Here is a 15005-nt window from a genome sequence, read left to right as displayed (position 1 = left end):
AGCCGTTAGCTTCGTTACTATGGTAACTGTGACAAACAGAGGTGCGTTCAGGGACTTCCAGTGAAACTTTAAGCAAACTTTAAACTCGGAAGGAAAAGACTGTTATTAATACATGAATAAAACATTCAGCAAGTCTTTGATAACATTGACATTACATACTATTCTCATATATTTTATTGTATTATGTATGTATTATCTGTGAGAGGTTACATGACATGATATTATATTTACGTATCCTGTGAGCTCGTGCGGGTCTTAATGTGTGTTTAATAAAAAGAAAAAACTCTTCTTGCTTAAAGAAAGACACAATTTAAAGTAACATGAAATATGAAAGTTTGATGTGAATGCTTCGCTATTATTCACTCAGCTCTCGGTCCCGGCGCGCCATCTAGTGGAGGAAGGAATCACTAGAGTTGTCCAAATGACGAGCGGCTCTGAACGCAACCTTTGAACCCGGAACAACAACAACAGCAGTAAAGTAACCAGCGTATTTCCTTCAGTGGTGCCGGCTGTTTGGAGCATAGACAGTAAGAAGGATACACTTATGTACTGATATACTGATGTATTTATACACATAGACACATGCATACACATATGTACTCTTATACTTATTATCTGATGTATTTATACATTGTATATGTGTGTATTTATACATGTAGACACATATGTATACTGATATAGTTATATCACTTATACACTCAAATCCTGATATACTTATTATCTGATGTATTTATACACTGTATGTGTGTGTATTTATACCAGAAGAAGAAGCGGTTCCTCATGGGCTCCCCGGCTCCTCTCAGGCTTCACGTGGGCCCGCTGGTCCTGGACGGAGGTCTGGCCACGGAGCTGGAGGCCCACGGAGCCACGATCCAGGTAACTCATGTTGTCCACAGAGAGGATGTGCTAGTGACATCACCTTCACGTGTGTGTGTGTGTGTGTGTGTGTGTGTGTGTGTGTGTGTGTAGGGAGACCCTCTCTGGAGCTCCAGGCTGCTCCTCACGGACCCTCAGGCCGTCTCAGAAGCTCATTTCAGGTCCTCATTCAAATCTTTGTAACCTTTTTAATTGTCAGGCGGCAGAACTTTTCTCTCAGGACGATGCAGTTAACCCTCGGAACCGTTTGGTTCTGTCCCGTTTGGTTCTGTCCCTCCAGGTTCCTCCTCGCCGGTGCTGACATCATCACCACGGCAACCTACCAGGCCAGCGTCGCCGGCTTCACCGAGCAGCTGAACGTCAGCGCCGAGCGCGCCAGAGAGCTGCTGGGGGCTGGAGTCCAGCTGGCCCGGGACGCCGTGGACCGCTTCGCCTCCGACGCTCGTTCTACAGGTATGGAACCAAGCGGGACAGAACCAAAGGGTACAGAACCAAGCGGGACAGAACCATGCGGGACAGAACCTGTGACCTCTGTGTGGTCTTGCAGGGCGCAGGCGGCCCCTGGTGGCGGCGTCCGTGGGCCCGTTCGGCGCCTTCCTTCAGGACGGGTCAGAGTACTGCGGCGCGTACGCGCAGCAGATGAGCGTTGAGGTGAGTCCGTTGATCCCGTCCTCGCGATGGAGCCCCGGGGGTTCGATGCTCAACGCCGCTCTCGATGTCCGGTTCCCTCTCAGGAGCTGAAGGTCTTTCATCGGCCTCAGATCGACGTCCTCGCCGCCGCCGGGGCCGACCTGGTCGCCTTGGAGACGATCCCGAGCATCAAAGAGGCGGCGGCTCTGCTGGAGCTGCTGAGGGAGTTCAACACCAGAGCCTGGCTGTCCTTCTCCTGCAAGGTACCGGCAACGCTCCACCGTGACACGGGTCGCCTGGTGGTCGCCTGGTGGTCGCCTGGTGGTCGCCTGGTGGTCGACTGGTTGTCACTTGGTGGTCGCCTGGTGGTCACCTGGTGGTCGACTGGTGGTCGCCTGGTGGTCGCCTGGTGGTCGACTGGTGGTCGACTGGTTGTCGCCTGGTTGTCGCCTGGTTGTCGCCTGGTGGTTGACTGGTTGTCGCCTGGTGGTCGCCTGGTGGTCACCTGGTTGTCGCCTGGTGGTCGACTGGTTGTCGCCTGGTGGTCGCCTGGTTGTCGCCTGGTGGTCACCTGGTGGTCGCCTGGTGGTTGACTGGTTGTCGCCTGGTGGTCGCCTGGTGGTCACCTGGTGGTCGCCTGGTGGTTGACTGGTTGTCACCTGGTGGTCGCCTGGTTGTCGCCTGGTGGTCGACTGGTTGTCGCCTGGTGGTCACCTGGTGGTCGCCTGGTGGTCGCCTGGTGGTCGCCTGGTGGTCGACTGGTTGTCGCCTGGTGGTCGCCTGGTTGTCGCCTGGTTGTCGCCTGGTGGTCGCCTGGTTGTCGCCTGGTGGTCACCTGGTGGTTGACTGGTTGTCGCCTGGTGGTCGCCTGGTGGTTGACTGGTTGTCGCCTGGTGGTCGCCTGGTGGTCGCCTGGTGGTTGACTGGTTGTCGCCTGGTGGTCGCCTGGTGGTCGCCTGGTGGTTGACTGGTTGTCGCCTGGTTGTCGCCTGGTGGTCGCCTGGTTGTCGCCTGGTTGTCGCCTGGTGGTCGCCTGGTGGTTGACTGGTTGTCGCCTGGTGGTCGCCTGGTGGTCGCCTGGTGGTTGACTGGTTGTCGCCTGGTGGTCGCCTGGTTGTCGCCTGGTGGTCGCCTGGTGGTCGCCTGGTGGTCGCCTGGTGGTTGACTGGTTGTCGCCTGGTTGTCGCCTGGTGGTCGCCTGGTGGTCACCTGGTTGTCGCCTGGTGGTCGCCTGGTGGTCGCCTGGTGGTCGCCTGGTGGTCGACTGGTTGTCACTTGGTGGTCGCCTGGTGGTCGCCTGGTGGTCGCCTGGTGGTCGCCTGGTGGTCGCCTGGTGGTTGACTGGTTGTCGCCTGGTTGTCGCCTGGTGGTCGCCTGGTGGTCACCTGGTTGTCGCCTGGTGGTCGCCTGGTGGTCGCCTGGTGGTCGCTTGGTGGTTGACTGGTTGTCGCCTGGTGGTCGCCTGGTGGTCACCTGGTTGTCGCCTGGTTGTCGCCTGGTGGTCGCCTGGTGGTTGACTGGTTGTCGCCTGGTGGTCGCCTGGTGGTCACCTGGTTGTCGCCTGGTTGTCGCCTGGTGGTCGCCTGGTGGTTGACTGGTTGTCGCCTCCACCCAACAGGACGGCCGCTCCCTGTGTGACGGCAGCTCCTTCAGGGAGGCCGTGCAGCTCGCTCTCACATCCTCTCAGCTGCTCGCTGTGGGAGTCAACTGCTGCTCGCCGGCGCTGGTGGAGCCGCTGCTGGACTCAGTCGGGTCCCTGAGGAACCCGGACCGGGGCTGGGTGGTCTACCCCAACAGCGGAGAGGCCTGGGACTCTGAGCGGGGGTAAAGATACAGGAACCACCACGCATATCAAGAACCTTAGATTTACATGAGGTTTAACAGCAAGAAGAAGAACATGAAACTGGTTGTATAGAAGTCTATGCTTCATGTGTTGAAGCTGCATTCTCTCTCCTGACCACCAGGGGGCGACTCCTCTGGTTGTATAGAAGTCTATGCTTCATGTGTTATCTCTACTTTTAAGGGTGAGCCCCTTGTTCCTTGTACTTTAAAGATGGCGGACACCAGAGAAGCGTTCCTCATCGATCGCTGAGCTCGGTCACATTTGGGTGAAACAAGGCGCCTCTTTAATCGGTGAGATAAACGCTTTTCTCTCCACTTTAATCCTCGTGCGTTACTATTTTGATGCTGACGTCATTGTGTCTGTTTTCCCGTGCCGACTGGTTTAAATGAAACTCTTGCATGCACTTCCTCGGCGCTCCACAGGGGGGTGCTGTCGCGTCGGCCCGGCTCACATCGCCGAGCTCCGACAACAGATCACGTCTTCCAGCGCGACCGCGGAGACGATGTGACGACGACCGCGGGCGAGAACAGAAGAAAGAGCTCCAGGAGTTTGTAGAAAGAATCTGTTTATTGTAAAATAAGTAATAAATACACCACGACGTCAAATCACACAACAAACAATAAACAAAGCATGCAGTGTTTCTGAGGCTCGTTCTGAATGATTCTTTAAGAACACACGAGAGCTTCACTTCAAGGCGGTGGGATACGAACAAACCACCTTCAGAGAGCGCTGTGTGTCTGACGTTGGTTTTAAAGATCAATCACAGGTTTTATTGCACAGACGATCATTTATTGACGAGCTTCTTTGGCAGCGCCGCCCCCTAGTGGTCAATACAAAAAACGGTTGAACATATCCAGCGAGTTAGTGAACTTTGTTCTTTCATGGCCGTGCGGCGCCCCCCGTGGGGCAGCCCCCCGTGGGGCAGCCCCATGTGGGGCAGCTCCATGTGGGGCAGCTCCATGTTGGCTGTGAACACTTCCTTCAGCGTCTCACATGCAGCCCTGCGGCGCCCCCTGGAGGCCGACGGGAGAGATTCAGGAACTCTAACGATTGGTCCAACGCAGGGGACTTCATATTTAACGAGGTTTAAAGGTCAAAAACACTTGTTCTATGATTTTTTCCCCGATGATTATTAAAGTAACAAAAGAAATAGAGAAAACATCAACAATATTTATCGTCATATTTCATATTCAACCAGATGAAGTCACTTTGTCTCATAATAATGTTATTCTCTAATTTAAAGTAAAATCAGGAAATGAAAAAATGTAATAAATGACAGAAAGCTTTTGAAAAGTCTTGAAATAAAGTACTTACATTTAACTTCTTTTTGCCCAGAAGTTTGAAATACATTTCCTTCAGAGATTAAATGATGTCAAATAAAGAAAACAATATTAAATTATTCTCATCTTCTAAAAGTACTTTAATAAAACAACAACTCGTTTCTGCTTCAAATAAGTGTAGAATGAATCTGTGGAGTAAAGTTAATAAAAGTAAAAAGCTAAATGTTCAGCCTCGCGACCTCCGTTTGAAGCGATGCAACGGTCATCATGACCTTTGAGAAAACAAACTTCTCCTTGTGAGCGTTAGCATCAGCGTTAGCATCAGCACAATCTGTGTTCTTAACTACGTTTCTGCTACAATACGCTATTGTGAACCTTCATTTATTTTGTATTTAATGAGGTCACTTCCTGTTCGTCCAGTGACATCAGTGCTGACGACAAACAGACTTTAAACACATCGTTGGATTTAAAGCATTAAAAAACTACAATATGCCCCAAAAATGTCTTAAAAAACTCCAACAAGTAAAAGTCTGGTGATATTCTACATTTTCTGTATTTCTGCCCTTAAAAACGCTGATGCATCAAACGTGTATTCATTCCAAACGTAGACTGGTCAAACGTAGACTTGCCAAACGTAGACCGGCCAAACGTTGACCGGCCAAACGTTGACCGGCCAAACGTAGACCGGCCAAACGTAGACTAGCCAAACGTAGACCGGTCAAACGTAGACTAGCCAAACGTAGACCGGCCAAACGTAGACCGGCCAAACGTAGACCAGTCAAACGTAGACTGGCCAAACGTAGACCGGCCAAACGTTGACCGGCCAAACGTAGACCGGTCAAACGTAGACTAGCCAAACGTAGACCGGTCAAATGTAGTCTGGTCAAAAGTAGACCGGCCAAACGTAGACCGGTCAAATGCAGACCACCAGCAGACCTCGTCAGTGTGGAACGTCTCCCTCCAGGTCGGTCCTGACGGGGGTCTTCCTGCTCGCGGTGCTGAGAGAGCGCCCCAGGACGCCAAGCCGCCTGGACGGTGCCTCCTCATGGGCTTCCTGGGGGGCCTCCTGCTGGTCCTGTTGGTCCTGCTGGTCCTGCTGACGTTGTTGGTCCTGTTGGCGTTGCTGGTGGAAGTCGTGGTGCAGGTTCTCCAGGTTCAGAGCCCAAGGGCCGAGCTTCTGCCAGTTGACCCTCTGGAAGGCCATGATGCAGTGCAGGTTGCCCCCCACCTGAGGGCCCAAACGGGTCTGATCAGCAAATGGGACCCATTATTGATCACTGCTGATCCATATTAACAGTTATAACACAGATAGATGAAATCAAGCATTCCGATTGGTTGAGAGTGACTCACGGGGTGTACTGTATTGAGCCATAATGTACTGTATTGCTCCATAATGTACTGTATTGAGCCATACTGTGCTGTATTGAGCCATAATGTACTGTATTGAGCCATAATGTACTGTATTGAGCCATAATGTACTGTATAGCTCCATAATGTGCTGTATTGCTCCATAATGTGCTGTATTGAGCCATAATGTACTGTATTGAGCCATACTGTGCTGTATTGAGCCATAATGTACTGTATTGAGCCATAATGTACTGTATTGAGCCATAATGTGCTGTAGTGAGCCATACTGTGCTGTATTGAGCCATAATGTACTGTATTGAGCCATAATGTACTGTATTGAGCCATACTGTGCTGTATTGAGCCATACTGTGCTGTATTGAGCCATACTGTGCTGTATTGAGCCATAATGTACTGTATTGAGCCATACTGTGCTGTATTGAGCCATACTGTGCTGTATTGAGCCATAATGTACTGTATTGAGCCATAATGTACTGTATAGCTCCATAATGTACTGTATTGCTCCATAATGTGCTGTATTGAGCCATAATGTACTGTATTGAGCCATACTGTGCTGTATTGAGCCATACTGTGCTGTATTGAGCCATACTGTGCTGTATTGAGCCATACTGTGCTGTACGCCTGTTTACATTTACCAGAGTGTTCCATATCAGTGCGCACACAAAATATCAGGTTATAGTCACTACGTCCCATAATAATAACAGGTAGATTTTACGCGTCTATCAATTGTCATTTCAGTAAATCTCTCTCTCTCTCTCTCCCTCTCTCTCTCTCTCCCTCTCCCTCTCCCTCTCTCTCTCTCTCTCTCTCTCTCTCTCGTGGGACTACTTTCTCTCAGCTACTGAAATGCGATACACAACGTTTGGCGGCTACAACTATGTTGTGCTGAAAGGCAGCTACTATTTATAATGTCGCAGGTAAACCGTATTATAAAAGTAATTATTAAAGCAATACGATACTCAAGGCCGTACTGTATCGTCCATAATGTACAGTTCCAGGTTTACCAAAAACCTGGAACTGTACATTATTGTAGCAGTACTGTATCTACAATAATGTACAGTTCCAGGGTTTAACAACAGCCTTAAACTGTACATTATGGACGATACAGTACTGCTTCTCGTACCGTATTGCTTGTTATAGTGTTGATTGATTATAGCAGCTGGTCTACAAGGATCCAGATTATTATTCATATATTTATGCTCTCTCGGTAAACCATTAAAAATAGTAAATGTTGTACTTTTACTTTGCTATATTCATTTATAGTTGTTTTTCTTCATAAATACAAAAAAAGAAATGATGAGGGCAAAAAATATATATTGTGTTGTAATGAGGTGTAATACTGATAAACTAAATAGGATCAGGACCTTCTTGGTCTTGCGGCGCTGGATCCCTCTCTCTGTGTGACGGATGTCCAGGTACTCCGGGTTCTGCGTGTTGAGGTCGGTCACAATGTCCAGCCACCTGAAACAATATAAATATATATAATATATAAATATACATAGATACATATGTACACCTGAAACAAGGAGGCTCCGTGTTGAGCGGCTCCGACCCAGAACCCGCCGGAGTGGACTTACTTCTTGCAGTGGAGCGCTGGGTGCTTCCTGCTGGGCTCTCCGATCAGGATCCAGTGCTCCGCCTCGTTGGGCGGCAACGGGCCCCTTAAAGAAACAGCCTAATTAAACTTTTTCTAATTAAATTTACACAATATTGCTCAGTGAAAAAAAACATAATATAACAATATGTATGCATGAATATAAATATGCTGAACCTGTCGCTACAGAATATATAAGCGTCTGCTTAGCAGAGGGGTGTTTAGTTGGTTCAACTCAATCGCCCACACTGTCCCTTTAAGAGAGCACGGCGACGCCCACCTGTAGGCCTTGGCCGCTCTGAGGGGCGTGGCCTCAAACCCCACCGGGCAGAAGTAGTGGTTCTGGCAGTGGTAGATGTAGGCCATGGACTCGTCCTGTAGACCCTGGGTCAGCTTCAGCAGCGCTCCTTCAGCTGCAAACACCTGAGTGGTTAGGACCGCCGACCCCTCAAGTGCACCTGCAGCTGCCTCTCACCTGTCGCCCACCTGTCGCCCACCTGCCTCTCACCTGTCTCTCACCTGTCACTCACCTGTCTCTTACCTGTCTCTCACCTGCCTCTCACCTGCCTCTCACCTGTCTCTCACCTGTCTCTCACCTGTCTCTCACCTGTCGCCCACCTGTCGCCCACCTGCCTCTGACCTGTCGCTAACTTGTCTCACCTGTCTCTCACCTGTCGCTCACCTGTCTCACCTGTCTCTCACCTGTCTCTCACCTGTCGCTCACCTGTCTCTCACCTGTCGCCCACCTGCCTCTCACCTGCCTCTCACCTGTCTCTCACCTGTCGCTCACTTGTCTCACCTGTCTCTCACCTGTCTCTCACCTGCCTCTCACCTGCCTCTCACCTGCCTCTCACCTGTCTCTCACCTGTCTCTCACCTGTCGCTCACTTGTCTCACCTGTCTCTCACCTGTCTCACCTGTCTCTCACCTGTCGCTCACCTGTCTCTCACCTGTCGCCCACCTGTCGCCCACCTGCCTCTCACCTGTCTCTCACCTGTCGCCCACCTGTCGCCCACCTGCCTCTCACCTGCCTCTCACCTGTCTCTCACCTGTCTCTCACCTGTCCCTCACTTGTCTCACCTGTCGCTCACCTGTCGCTCACCTGTCGCTCACCTGTCTCTCACCTGTCTCTCACCTGTCGCTCACCTGTCGCTCACCTGTCACTCACTTGTCTCACCTGTCTCTCACCTGTCTCTCACCTGCCTCTCACCTGTCTCTCAACTGTCTCTCACCTGTCTCTCACCTGTCTCACCTGTCTCTCACCTGTCTCTCACCTGTCACTCACCTGTCTCTCACCTGTCGCCCACCTGTCGCCCACCTGCCTCTCACCTGCCTCTCACCTGTCTCTCACCTGTCGCTCACTTGTCTCACCTGTCTCTCACCTGTCACTCACTTGTCTCACCTGTCTCACCTGTCTCTCACCTGCCTCTCACCTGTCTCTCACCTGTCTCTCACCTGTCTCTCACCTGTCTCACCTGTCTCTCACCTGTCTCACCTGTCTCACCTGTCTCTCACCTGTCTCTCACCTGCCTCTCACCTGCCTCTCACCTGTCTCTCACCTGTCTCTCACCTGTCTCTCACCTGCCTCTCACCTGTCTCTCCGGCCGTCTTGTGCTTCCCGTGAGGCTTGTACAGGATGTAGGAGCAGCCTCGCACGTGGAAGCTGTCGTTGATTTGCCGGAACCAGCTGTGAGGAAGAAAGAGTCCTGGTTACTGCCGAGAGACGAGTCACGCACACGGAGCTCAAGGTGAAGCTGAAGGTCGGTGTCATGGTTCAGGTCGTGGTCATGGTTCAGGTCGGTGTCATGGTTCAGGTCGTGGTCATGGTTCAGGTCGTGGTCTTGGTTCAGGTCGTGGTCATGGTTCAGGTCGGTGTCATGGTTCAGGTCGTGGTCATGGTTCAGGTCGTGGTCATGGTTCAGGTCGGTGTCATGGTTCAGGTCGTGGTCATGGTTCAGGTCGTGGTCATGGTTCAGGTCGGTGTCATGGTTCAGGTCGGTGTCATGGTTCAGGTCAGCGTTGTGTTTACCGCATCAGGGTCGCGTTGCCGGTGAAGGGGCCAAACTTGATCTCCTCAAAAGGCGGCTGGAAGCCCAGAATGTGCAGCGCCTCCTCCTGAGAGATAGGGGGCAGACTGAGAGAACAGTTAGAGTCTGAGGAGGTCTGAGGAGGTCTGAGGAGGTCTAAGGAGGTCTGAGGAGGTCTGAAGAGGTCTGAGGAGGTCTGAGGAGGTCCCAGCATCCCCCTTAGGCCCTGACTCCTGAGGATATTGTGTTTTAATATTCCGTGTACTTCCTCAAAGCTTCAGTGTATTTAAACTCACAGGTTTACCTTTAAGGTCTCCATGGTAACCCTGCGTCTACCATCACATTGCTATGAATTGTGGGTAATTCCCTCAGACAGGAAGAAGCTCACCTTCCTGCACCCAGCGTGCTGAACAGGAAGTTCCAGCAGGAAACCAGAGACGAGATCCCACACGAGGTCTTGTACTGCGGCCGGCTGACGCAGAACCTGAAGTACACAGGAAGTACATCACAACGAAGTACTCACACAGGAAGTACTACACAATAAAGTACTCACACAGGAAGTACATCACAACGAAGTACTCACACAGGAAGTACATCACAACAAAGTACTCACACAGGAAGTACATCACAACGAAGTACTCACACAGGAAGTACATCACAACAAAGTACTCACACAGGAAGTACATCACAACAAAGTACTCACACAGGAAGTACATCGCAATGAAGTACACACACACACACACACACACACACACACACACACACACACACACACACACACACACACACACACACACTCTCTCTCTCTCTCTCTGGTTGTTGTCTGTTCTGGTACAACTTGAGGTGTCTCGGTTGCAGTGGTGCATTGTGGGTAAGCAGCATGTCCGTACCATCTCCTGAGGTCCAGGACCTTCCTCTGCTGCACCTCCTGCAGCGAGGCCTGAGGGGGCGGAGCCTGCAGGTTCCTGTCGGCGCGGTCCGACGACGACGACGAAGACTTCCTGCTGCTCTTCTTCACGTTAGCTGGAACAGAGAGGAGTCAATGTCTCTCTCTAGTACAGTACTAGTACATGTGTATGTATTCAGAGTACTCGTACATGTGTATGTATTCAGAGTACTAGTACATGTGTATGTATTCAGAGTACTCGTACATGTGTATGTATTCAGAGTACTAGTACATGTGTATGTATTCAGAGTACTCGTACATGTGTATGTATTCAGAGTACTAGTACATGTGTATGTATTCAGAGTACTAGTACATGTGTATGTACTCAGAGTACTAGTATTCTGAGTACTAGTACATGTGTGTACTAGTACTTCGTACTGGTTCTGATCTTCCTGGTGAGCAGGTTGAAGTCCGTGGTGTCGATGTCCCAGGCCAGGACGGAGGACTCGTCCATGTTGCAGTCCTCGTCTTCGTCCTCTTCCTCGCGGGCCCCTCCGGGCCGGCCGGGGCCCGGGTCCCGGGGGGCTTGAGGCTCGGGGGCGGGGCCCCGCGGCTCGGGGGCGGGGCCGGGGCGGTGCACGGAGGCGGCGCGGTTGAGCAGCGCGAAGTCGGAGCAGACGGTGTAGAACTTCTCTCTGGAGTGGGTGACGGGGCAGGACCAGGACCGCTCGGCGCTGGAGGCCCGCCGCGCCCGGCCGGCCTCCGGCCCGCCTGAGGGGCCCGACGGGGACGACGGGGCCGCTCCTGGACCCGCTGACGTGTTCGGCATTGAACCGCCGGCTGTGAGTGACGTGGAGGACGTGTTCACTCTGGAGTTCAGAACCTGAGAGGAAAACAAACATGACGATATATATATATATATATATATATATATATATATATATATATATATATATATATATATATATATATACATATATATATATATATATATATATATATATATACACACATATATATATATATATACACACATATATATATATATATATATATATATATACATACACACATATATACATATATATATATATATATATATATATATATATATATATATATATATATATATATATATATATACACACACACACATATATACACACATGTCTTATAGTTTTTGGGTTTATCTGACAGTATTATTGTTTATTAAGTTGATAAAACACAAAACATACTATAATGACGTAAAGATAATAGTTTGAATATCAGAGTATTATTTTGATTATTATGGTGATAATAAGGTTGTAGTATTTAGTTGTACTGCAGTACAAAACACTATTAATAACAAGATATCTATGTATCACGGTGATCGTGAACGCGCCCAGCTGTTGTTTCCTCACCAGACGTGCACGCGCAGCAGATGAGGACCCGGGTGGTGCGCGTGAGGAGACCCTACCGGCCCCCGGTCCCGGTCCCCTGCAGCAGCATCAGTTCGTCAGTCAGGAGGAACCCGAGCCCCGCTGCTGGCGGACCAGCGCCACTTCCGGTGCGAGGTTCACTGGACTGTACCACTCTGCTGGGTGGGGGGGGGGTTAAAATAAATCTAGATATTAAAAAGCTTCACATTAACATGAAAACACAGAAGTTACCGACCAGGTCCAGAACACGCGCAGTGCTCGTCCTCACGCACGTGTGTTGAGCTTTATGTGATGTTTACGGTCAACATGACGTCACTGATCTTTTCTTGAGACCCGCTCGTGACGCGTGGATCGACCGGCCGGGTGGGGCCTGACAGCCAATCAGAGCGCGGCGGCGCCCTGAAGTTCACAGAGAAGCAAAGTGTGACGTCTCTCTCGGCTTCAAAACTAAAACACCGAACGAGCCGCTCATCGAACGCGAGGTGAGACCACGTGATCTCAGGTGGGTCAGCTTCCAGTCCGACGGGGTCCGGGTTCTTCCCCCGGTCCGGGTTCCGGTCTAACGCCGAGATGCAAACAAACAACAAACATGTTGTGTCGGTCACGTGGACCCTGTGTGTTAGTTGTAGTTATTATTAACTATTAACTTTATGAACTTTATGAACTTGTGTTGCTCACAGGAAACAAACTTCCTTTTGTGGTCTGTAACTTTGAGTTTATTAGCAGCAGATCACATGACGCGTCTAAAGACACGATTATGACTCCCTGAACTTGTTTTTATATCTATTTGTAGTTGTTTTATATCTCTTTGTGTCACATTGAGGTTGTTTTGTGTCTCTAAGGTTGTTTTGTATCTCTTTGTGGTTGTGTTGTGTCTCTTTGTGGTTGTGTTGTGTCTCTTTGAGGCTCCTGATTGGCTCCTCCCTGTGACCCTCCCAGGAGACGATGGCGAAGCGCTTGGTGATAATCGACACAGACTGCGGCATCGACGACGCTCAGGCCCTCATGATGGCGCTGGCGGCGCCCGACCTGCAGGTGCTGGCCGTCACCTGCGTGTTCGGGAACACGGCGGTGGAGAACGTGTGCCAGAACGTTCTGCGGGTGCTCGACGTGTGCGAGCGCCAGGAGGTCCGTCTGCACCCGGCGCTGCTTCACGCCGCGTAACCGCAGTCCTGTGAGCTCACCTGCTGTCCGTCCTCCCCGCAGATCCCAGTGTTCCGGGGTTCTGCGGGCCCGCTGGTCGGGGCCCGCAGAACCCCGGGGGACCACTTTGGAACCGATGGACTGGGCGACGTGTTCAAAGACCAGGACCCGCAGTGGGAGGAGAAGATCCAGAGCGAGCACGCCGTCAATGCCATGATCCGGCTGGTGACCGAGCAGCAGCAGCAGGTGAGAGGCCGCTTCCACACACACACACACACACACGCACACGCACACGCACACACACACACACACACACACGCACTCTAACAGGTGCCCCCTCCCTCAGGTCTCGCTGGTGGCTCTGGGCCCGCTCAGTAATCTGGCGCTGGCGGTCAGACTGGATCCAGGTTTCCCCCAGAAGCTCAGAGACCTCTTCATCATGGGCGGCAACATGGAAGGTGAGGGGCGGACTGTTGCTAGGCAACCACAGAAAATGGACTCGTGGTCACACTCGGGCCGCGAGCCCATGAAGCGTGGAGAGTTTAGGGAAGACTCGAGCAAGTCCAGTGGAGCTAAATGAGCTTTTTGAAATGGAGGTTCATGTAAAATGGCCGCTGATTATGACTCCCTGTAGTTGTTTTGTGTGTCTTTGTGGTTGTTTTGCGTGTCTTTGTGGTTGTTTTGTGTGTCTTTGTGGTTGTTTTGTGTGTCTTTGTGGTTGTTTTGTGTGTCTTTGTGGTTGTTTTGCGTGTCTTTGTGGTTGTTTTGGCCGCCACGCTGCGGCTTCGTTCCTTTTGAACTCAAAACCTTTGAATCACTAAAGTCTTCAGATTGTTCCGACCAAATTTGAAGCGGATCTGATAAAATCCAGAGGAGTTTGTTAAAGCTTCTCGAAATCGAAAAAACAAAAAACAAAATCACACACAAATAAAAATGGCCGACTTCCTGTTCGGTCAAAAGGACCCAAGAGACTTTTTTTTCTTCGAATATGCATTTCCATCACCTTTGAAAAGTGCGTGAAGTCCCACGAGTCTGCTGCTTTACCGCCGCGACTCACCTGGCGTTTTGTCTCCGCAGGAAAGGGCAACGTGACGCTGTGCGCCGAGTTCAACTTCGCCATGGACCCCGAGGCGGCCTACGTGGTGCTGGAGGACTTCCTGTGCCCCACCTCGCTGGCGTCCTGGGAGTACGCCTGCAGGAACGCGCTGACGTGGGTAAGACGCCACTTCTGCATTGTGAAAAGAAAAGCAGTGTTCAGAAAGTGTGTGAACCCTGCGGTGCCGCAGGGTTCACACACTTTCTGAACACTGCTTTTCCAGGACTTTTCCAGGACTAGAAAACCACATTTCCAGGACTTTAAACCAGCTCTCTGACCCATCGTTTCCCCCGCAGGACTTCTTCCAGGAGCTGATCGGTCAGAACTTCCCCGCTGCCGTGTTCATGAGGACCATCACGTCCCGGTGCTGGGCCTTCTCCCAGGAGTCTTCCTCCTCCTCCTCTTCCTCACGGGATGTCCCGCGGAACAAGCGGGAGGTGTTCTTCGGGCCGGGCTTCGTCTCCTACGACGCGTACGCGATGGCCGCCTGCATCGACGGCGGCGTGGTGACGGACAGCGTGGAGTGCCCCGTGCGGGTGGAGCTGCAGGGCTCGCTGACCCGCGGCATGCTGGCGCTGGACCGCGCCGACGAGCTGAAGAAGAGCCACGCTGTGCGCGTGCTGACCCGCTGCGACCCGGACCGGTTCAGGAGGATGCTGCTGGACTCCGTCCGGCTGCCGAGGGACCGGGTGTGAAGCTTTTCAAAATAAAACACGAGTCGTCTCATTCTTCCGGAAACTGTGGTTGTCTGTTTGTTACGTAGAAACGAGGAAGCGTTCTGACTGCGGTGAGGCGTTCAGGGACCCGGTGAGGCGTTCAGGGACCGGGACCCCGAACGCCTCACCGCA

The 15005-nt window shown here is 51.4% G+C and overlaps 4 protein-coding genes across 8 annotated transcripts in view; 2 read left to right on the top strand and 2 right to left on the bottom strand.

The window, feature by feature from the left end:
• Positions 1 to 52, bottom strand: part of nme7 (NME/NM23 family member 7) — a 9431-nt gene extending 9379 nt beyond the window's left edge. For both annotated transcript variants that reach the window (XM_068592938.1, XM_068592939.1), the window contains exon 1: positions 1 to 52. This exon is cut by the window's left edge and continues 46 nt beyond it. The gene's annotated coding sequence lies outside the window, so the exon portion shown is untranslated.
• zgc:172121 (uncharacterized protein LOC337599 homolog) overlaps positions 1 to 3989 on the top strand; it is a 4194-nt gene extending 205 nt beyond the window's left edge. Inside the window, exons 2-10 of the mRNA XM_068592944.1 lie at positions 368 to 527; positions 763 to 876; positions 970 to 1037; positions 1157 to 1329; positions 1424 to 1527; positions 1611 to 1769; positions 3125 to 3330; positions 3560 to 3639; positions 3772 to 3989. Of these exons, the coding sequence (XP_068449045.1) occupies positions 781 to 876; positions 970 to 1037; positions 1157 to 1329; positions 1424 to 1527; positions 1611 to 1769; positions 3125 to 3330; positions 3560 to 3639; positions 3772 to 3857 (972 nt within the window). The 5' untranslated portion in view covers positions 368 to 527; positions 763 to 780 and the 3' untranslated portion in view covers positions 3858 to 3989. The remainder of the gene's footprint in view (positions 1 to 367; positions 528 to 762; positions 877 to 969; positions 1038 to 1156; positions 1330 to 1423; positions 1528 to 1610; positions 1770 to 3124; positions 3331 to 3559; positions 3640 to 3771) is intronic.
• Positions 3790 to 12218, bottom strand: LOC137795447 (basic immunoglobulin-like variable motif-containing protein). Its single transcript, XM_068592936.1, has 11 exons — positions 12154 to 12218; positions 11901 to 12073; positions 10939 to 11383; positions 10505 to 10637; positions 10003 to 10098; positions 9617 to 9721; positions 9180 to 9274; positions 7869 to 8001; positions 7572 to 7655; positions 7359 to 7455; positions 3790 to 5857 (listed from the first exon to the last, which is right to left on the bottom strand). The coding sequence occupies exons 3-11, from the start codon at positions 11327 to 11329 to the stop codon at positions 5570 to 5572; spliced, it is 1422 nt and encodes a 473-aa protein (XP_068449037.1). The 5' UTR covers positions 11330 to 11383; positions 11901 to 12073; positions 12154 to 12218; the 3' UTR covers positions 3790 to 5569.
• A 100-nt stretch (positions 12219 to 12318) lies between these two features.
• si:ch211-201h21.5 (uncharacterized protein LOC555526 homolog) lies at positions 12319 to 14885 on the top strand. 4 transcript variants are annotated; one of them, XM_068592943.1, is made up of 6 exons: positions 12319 to 12400; positions 12858 to 13046; positions 13125 to 13307; positions 13408 to 13519; positions 14139 to 14275; positions 14454 to 14885. In XM_068592943.1, exons 2-6 carry the CDS (start codon positions 12864 to 12866, stop codon positions 14850 to 14852), a joined length of 1014 nt encoding a protein of 337 aa, XP_068449044.1. In that variant the 5' UTR covers positions 12319 to 12400; positions 12858 to 12863; the 3' UTR covers positions 14853 to 14885. The 4 variants fall into 4 exon arrangements, with proteins under 4 accessions (XP_068449044.1, XP_068449043.1, XP_068449042.1 ...); XM_068592942.1 differs by having other exon boundaries at positions 12824 to 13046; XM_068592941.1 differs by having other exon boundaries at positions 12319 to 12420.
• Positions 14886 to 15005: the final 120 nt, after the last annotated feature.

Source organism: Clinocottus analis, unplaced genomic scaffold, assembly GCF_023055335.1.
Source record: "Clinocottus analis isolate CAN_PGR_092001 unplaced genomic scaffold, fCliAna1.0.p SCAF_28, whole genome shotgun sequence".
NCBI lineage: Eukaryota > Metazoa > Chordata > Actinopteri > Perciformes > Cottidae > Clinocottus > Clinocottus analis.
Note: the sequence above shows the minus strand (reverse complement) of the source record. Positions and strands in the feature narration are given on the sequence as shown.